The 7,500-nt window shown below is 41.3% G+C and overlaps 1 protein-coding gene across 1 annotated transcript in view; it reads right to left on the bottom strand.

The window, feature by feature from the left end:
- LOC121872495 overlaps positions 1 to 3,278 on the bottom strand; it is a 4,189-nt gene extending 911 nt beyond the window's left edge. Inside the window, exon 1 of the mRNA XM_042375283.1 lies at positions 2,976 to 3,278. Coding sequence (XP_042231217.1) covers positions 2,976 to 3,128 — 153 coding nt within the window. The 5' untranslated portion in view covers positions 3,129 to 3,278. The remainder of the gene's footprint in view (positions 1 to 2,975) is intronic.
- Positions 3,279 to 7,500: the final 4,222 nt, after the last annotated feature.

Here is a 7,500-nt window from a genome sequence, read left to right as displayed (position 1 = left end):
ATTACCCACCCAAGTATTGGTAATATTTGATACAGTTTTCATGGATAAATTTTATATTTCTCAAAAAACTTTATAGTAGAGAAAACGTTTCTCACCAACAGGTTAAGAACATAGAACTGTTAGGATTAAAAAATAAAATATATAAATAAAAAAATATATATTCCCCTCACACCACTTTCTTCACACACACACACAACAAAGCTATTGACCTCAGGCTTCGGAGAAGTCTTATACCATGGCTTAGAGACTTCCTCAGTGACCGACGCCATGCTGTACGCTTCCGAGGGGCTGTCTCCACCTTTCAGTCACTCACCTGTGGCGTCCCCCAAGGCACCAAGATGGGACCACTCTGCTTCCTTATGCTTATCAATGATGCCCTAAGAGAAACCCCTGCTCGCTGCAAATCCACTATTGGGATCAGCGTCAACAATTTTGCTCCCGACTATACTGCCCTTCAGGATTTATTGAATAGTCTCCAAAACTGGGCCACCAACAACCATGTCACCATCAACCATACCAAGACCATGGTTACACACATCAACCTCTCTTCCGACACTGTCCCACCCCCTGCCATTACTTTAGGTCCCAACACACTCCAGGTTGTAGATTTCACTAAGCTCCTCGGCGTCACCATAGACAACAAACTAAATTGGAAACCACACGTCAGTGAAGTTGTCAAGCCCTCCAGTTTCTGTCTCCTTCTCCTCCGCCGACTCAAGTCCCTCGGAGTTCCTGAACCCGAGCTCCTCAGTGTTTACTCAACATTCATACTTCCCAAGCTCACCTATGCTTCCCCCACCTGGTCTTCCTCCCTAAATGCCACACAACGTAAACACCTAGAAAAAGTGCAAAAGAGAGCATGCAAGATTATTCTCTCCCCTTCCTACTCCATATATCAAGAAGCGCTCAACACACTGACCCTTTCGACTATCACTGACCATCACCACAAGGCTTTATCCTTGGACCCACCTTGTTTGTGATCTACATAAATAACAGATGAAAATATATAGAGCCACATTGTCAAGTTTTCAAACGGTATGAAGATACAGTACAGTACTGTATCTGGGAAGGTAGCAAGTGAAGCCCTATCACAACAATGCAGGAAGACCCGAATGAGCTGTTCAAATGGTCTCAAGACTCGCACAACTATTCTTTTAATAGCACTTTCCTGGACACTGTCGATAAGGAGAAAGATCTGACATTGCGTTAGATCATTCAATGAAGGCAGTACAACAAGTGGAGGCAACAACGAAAACATTAAATCGAGATTTGGGAATTATAAAGCGTACTGAACCTTTGAATATAAAGATAGAAAAATGCTCCTTCAACAGTATAAATCTCAAGTATGTCCCAGTCTGGAACACTGTATACACAGGCATATAAACCCGAGAAAAGTGAAACACATAGTGACTAGGATGATTCCAGAACTATGTCATCTCGATTATCCAAGTTGACTTGAGGGCCTTAGGCCAAGGCACAATAGGTTTGATTGATTGAAACATTTTATTTAGCCAGAAAAATACAGATACAGAGTGGATAATACTAACAATATGAACATGGCTGAGCCATTTGAGAACCTGAGCTCTCTTTGAGGCACCTGATATATACTGTACATTTATCTCAAGGAAGTATTATGTAATATTTAGTATCATCTGGAATAGTACAATAGCATGGTAGTAATAAGTACATTTATTTGTGATGTCAATCACCACCAACACGAGGGGGCTTAACTATAAGCTAGCCAAGTTATCATGGAGAATGCATACCTGTATAAGGAAATACTTTTTCATGCAGAGGATGATAGACCCAAGGAAAGTACTGGGCTTCAAAATAGCCCTTGACAATATTATCAAGAACAACAGAGGGATCCTACACAGGCCACTGGCCTTCTTCCCTTGCCATGGACACCTATAGTGAGTGGCCATGAGGTAAATAAGAGTTCTGCTGCAAAAACTAGAGTCAAATTTTACCCAAGAATCAAATGTTCTATCACCATTATTCTAAAAAAAAATATTTAATAGTGCCCCTGTTGTACACTTTTATCCACTTTTACCCCTTTTTCTTAGTGGTTACAGGTATGGCTGCCATGCGCCAATCACAATGGATATAGGTACGGCAGCCGTATTGAAAGATTTAGTTATGGTGAGTTTATACTGTAGTTTACACTTGTCTTTCTCATGGCAAACACTTGTGACTGAGAAAATCTAATAATATTGAAAAATTAATATCTCGGTTATCCTTAATTTCCGGCGGAAATATCAAAGAAAAAGTCTTAGAATTGTCTAAACATTACATATTAATAACAGCGGGAGAAAGACCAATGTAAGACTATAAATTGACATTTTTTGTTAATGGGGCTAATATTAACAACACCGCCGATGTGTTATTTGTTTTGATGTTTATATTCTCATTATATTTTCATCAGCGAGTTCTGATATGAAATTATTTTTTGGAGGGGTTAGGTTAAATTAGTAAGGTTAGGTTAGATTAGGTTTAGGTAAGGTAAGATTAGGTTAGGTTAGAGTGAAATTTTAAATAAATACTTTTTAACACATTTACCATAACTAAGAGTGTCCACTATAAAATAAGAGAAATTGCAGCATTTTTAAATTCGTTTTCTTTGAAAAATCGGCGGTGGTGTAGTCGTCAATAATTACCGTTAATGATCAGGTCAGGTTAAGTTTGGATTGGTTAGTCAGAAAGAAGGCCATCTTCGTAATGATCATTGTATATCCTGCCTAACACACATGGCATTAAGCTGCCATACCAAGACATCAACATTTCGCATATGGTTGCCGTACCTATACCCAGTGTGATTTTTGGCATATAGCTGCCATACCTGTATCCACTACAAGTATTTTTTTTTACCTACAAATTCCTCAAAACTTCTTGAATCTTAGGGTAGGTTTTTGGTAAAGTTATTAAAAAGTTCTGGAACTTTTCTAATCATACTACCAAATAAATACTGTACCCACCTTCGGTTTGATGAAGCAGTTCCTTGGTGTGACGAGGCTGAACAAATTTTCTATTTGGTCAAAAGTATCCTTATCATGATACTCAAATTGCGCCATAATCATGCCGAAGGTGGCAGCCATATACCACATCAGCAGCGCCTTTAACCCCTCCATCTTGGTCTCTGGTAATCAATAAATAAACATAATTAAGGAAAATTAAATAATGAAAACTAAAAAGCCTCAAGAAGAGTTAGGGCTTCTAGTCTTCCAGCGCCACACCCTTAGTATGGCGATTCCAATGTTTTGACCCGAGACTTGTGTGACGATTGTACAATCTGCAACAGTTGTCGTTGAGGCTGTTAAGCATTTTTAAGCAATATGATTTTATTTGTTATGCATAATTTCACCACTTATAAGATTATTAACCGTATTTTGCCAGTACAATACATGAATGTGTAACCAGTGGGGTTCCCCAGGGGTCAGTACTGGGCCTACTCTTGTTCATGATCTACATAAACTGGCAAATGAAATTCAACACCAGCTAGTGCAGCGTACTTAATATTTTTTAGTTTAACAACTTTATTGACAAAGCCTGGAGTGCAGTTTGCCTATTCCGAGTAATTCAGTCAGGTCTTGAACCCTTCTCACTGCCACGCAGGACAGAGTTTCATACACAAAGAAATACATCATATATACAGCATATATATATATATATATCAGATTCATGTTGGTAATGTCACTGTTCACTGCCATACAGGACAGAGGTTCGTACACAAAGAAATACATCATATTCATTGACTCCTCGCCAATATTGTATGGAGTCCCCCAAGGTTCAATTCTCGGTCCAGTACTGTTTTTGTTGTACATAAACGACATAGTCCACGCCAGCTCACTCATAAAATAAAACTTATTTGCAGACGCTAGTAATCTCTATGCCAGCAACTCAGACCTCCATTCCTTGATGAGAACTATGAACACTGAATTAACTTAAGTAGGGACCTGGGTAATACGTAATAAACTGACCTTAAACCTTGAGAAAACCCACTACACGATCTTTCACAGAAGAAAAAACTTACCTCCAGACTTGAACCCCCTGTACCTTGGTAATATAGTCCTCAAACGCGAACAAAATACTAAATTCCTGGGAGTTATTGTTGATGAGACACTTAACTGAAGAAACCACATACAAGCCATTCACAGTAAAATCAATAAATAGTGCGGTATCATGTATCACACTCGACAGTCACTCACTCTCACAGCAATGAAAGAAATCTATCATGATCTTGTTTACCAACACCTGATACACTGTCACACACTATGGGGGGGGGGCCTCTGGCTCTTCAAAAACACAATCTCTGGTTACTGCACAAAAGAGAGTTGTACGGACAATGACCTACTTGAAAAAACAGATCACACAAACGAAAAATTTGCTATATTGAAATTTGTAAAATTCGAGGACATTAACACTTACTGCAGCGGGCGGAGGTGTTGCCTGGCGCCCTCCTCGCCTCGTTTCGCGGAAACGCCGTTTGCCAGAAGGAAAGAGCCCATTGTTTCCTCACCAACCAACTCTCATTCTGCCCATCTTCCTGAACAAGCAACACCTCCAGCACCAGACTGTCTATAATATAACTTATATTATACAAGAAAACCACCTTAGAGTTTCCTTCCATCCTGAGTGCTAGACAACATTAATATCTCGATACCCCTACAATGTCACCCGGGTCACCATTGTAGGGGTATCGAGATATTATGTTGTCTAGCACTCAGGATGGATGGAAACTCTAATGTGGTTTTCTTGTATATTATAAGTTATATGATAGACAGTCTGGTGCTGGAGGTGCCGTGTGGTGAGGGGCTGCTCGGTAGAGACGTTCGGTGAGTAGCTTGTTGAAGGAGGTAGATGTGCAGGAGCTTCGTTAGAGAAGATGTTGCCTGTTGCTGGCCTCCTGGTTGAATGAATGCTGGACAACTAGGAGCTTGCTGGGAGGAGGTGTTGCGTGTTCAGGAAGATGGGCCAGAATGAGAGTTGGTTGGTGAGGAAGCTCAGAGAAGGACAGCTGGTGGGTCGCCATGCTCGCTGGCGGGAGCGAGGACCGCCAGGCAGGCGAGGAGAAGCGAGGGCTGCCAGGCAGCGGCGGAGGAGGAGGTGTTGTTTGTTCAAGAAGAATGGTCAGAATGAATCTCAATGGAGAGACAGAGCTTATATACCCAGCAGCCGTGAGTCATGTTGGGAAAACCCGAGAAAGTCGCCGGTTACTAGTTCCGTTGCTAAGATACGGTAACATCTGGTTGGTTGCTAGGGAAGGGGGTAGCAGGTGGTGGCTGTGGCTACGCAGTTGTAGGCAGTTGTAGGGGAGAAGTCCATCATGGTAGAAAAGCTGGAGTGGTAACAAAATTAAAGGAAAAACTAATTGCTGTGAACCCGAACCATCAAATTTATAATGTGCATTGTATTATGCATAAAGAAGTGTTGTGTAGTAAAACATTAAAGATGGATAATGTCATGGATGTTGTTAGTTGTATAAAGACAGTGAACTTCATACGCGCACAAGGTCTGAACCACAGACAGTTCAACTGCTTATTGGAAGAAAATGAGAACACACACGGACTGCCATATCACACTGATGTTCGCTAGTTAAGTCGGGGAGTCGTACTGAAGCGATTTTATGAATTGCGCAGTGAAATACAGATGTTTATGGAACAGAAAGGAAGGGATTTGCATGAACTGAAAGATAATGAATGGGTACAAGATCTAACTTTCATGGTGGATATTACAGAACACTTAAATTACTTGAATACAAAGATGCAAGGACGCAATAAATTGGTGACAGAGATTTATGACTGCATTCGTGCCTTTGAGATGAAACTTCAGCTTTTTGAACGGCAACTATCAGAGAGTAATCTTTCTCACTTTGAGACCTTGAAGTCCCTGCAAGGCACACCTGAGTTTCATGCTGATATCGACACAAAAAACTACTGCATCAAGATTTCCAAATTAATGAATGAGTTCCAAGAAAGATTTGCTGAATTTAGAAGACTTGAGAAGGATTTTTTTAATTTTTCAGGACCCATTCTCTGTTGGTGTTAATGAGGTACCAGAACATCTTCAGTTAGAATTAATTGAGCTCCAGTGTGATTCTGTGTTGAGGAACAAGTTTTCGAGTGTTGATGTTGGCACATTTGATCAATATTTTGGAACAAATTATCCCAGGATTAAATGTTTTGCCTCAAAGATTGTCAATATTCGGAAGTACATATGTCTGTGAACAACTCTTTTCTGTGATGAACTTGAACAAGTCTCGGCTTCGGTCTCAACTTACTGATGCGCACCTTAATTCAATACTGAAAGTTGCTACAGCTCAGTCGTTAGTGCCAAACTTTGATGCACTGGTCCATACCAAGAGGTGCCAATTATCAGAAAGCAACAGTAGCAAACAATAAGATTGATCAAGGAAAGTAAACACTTGATTTGTTTGTTTTTAAGTGTTTCGCACGAGCGCAGACTAAATCCACCTTTTTTATTTTGTCGTACTACTCACCTAAGAGGTGATTGCGAAGTGCTCATAACTATGTTACTTGGCCCGCATACTGTGTACTCAGATTAAATCTGGCCCGCCTTGGCAAATGAGTTTGACACCCCTGCACTAGTGTGAGTGAGGGAGGAGAAATGTGAGGTTATTCGGCAGGCAAACAACTTAGTAAGGAGCGTGCAGAGGGAACAGCACAAGAAGTTCCTGCAGGGCTTGAAGCAGAGAAGGGAAGAGTCGAGGAGGAACGGGGACGGGTGTACATGAGTTATATTCAGGGAGAGGGTAGTTGAAGCAAGTGTGCCGACACAGGGGGAGGGGGCAGCAGCGCACCTTCCACCCGGGAGGTGGCACCAGCTCCGCCTACCAGCCTGGAGGAGGCGAGCGCCGTGTAAACAATAACATTTCTAACCACACCCTGCAAAATACAGTGTACTTAGCAAATGCTGCAGCTTCTGAGGATGGGGGGGGGGTTTTACTACTAAGAGCAGAGACGTTATCGAGAACAAATTCTGGCTTGAATGTCATGTACACTAATACTGACACGATCCTTGATAAGAGAGAAGAGTTTGAAACACTACTGAAGGTACACCAACCAGATATTATAGGAGTTGTAGAACTGCTGTGCAAGAACAGGGGAATCGACCCAGAGGAATGCGAGTTCAGTATTGCTGGATATGACTTATTTACGAACCTTTCTCAAGAAACTTGCAAGAGGGGTGTGGTTATCTACGCTAGGCAAGACCTTAGAGCCAGCCAGGAGAGGGTACAGGGAGAGGATGTTTTAGAATAGTCCAAATGGTGTAAAATTAAATTAAAGGGAAGGGACTTACTTATCGTCGGATGTATCTACAGATCCCCAAACTGTGGCCCATTAAATCAAAGGAACTTAAGAGCCTTAATAGACAATGAGGCAATGCTCAACCCTAGCCACCTCCTTATCATGGGATACTTTAACTATGGCGACATCGACTGGAGAAATGAGTTCACCACAAATGACTTGAATAACCCTGCTA

The sequence above is a fragment of the Homarus americanus genome, unplaced genomic scaffold (assembly GCF_018991925.1).
Source record: "Homarus americanus isolate GMGI-L3 unplaced genomic scaffold, GMGI_Hamer_2.0 scaffold3877, whole genome shotgun sequence".
Taxonomy (NCBI): domain Eukaryota; kingdom Metazoa; phylum Arthropoda; class Malacostraca; order Decapoda; family Nephropidae; genus Homarus; species Homarus americanus.
Note: the sequence above shows the minus strand (reverse complement) of the source record. Positions and strands in the feature narration are given on the sequence as shown.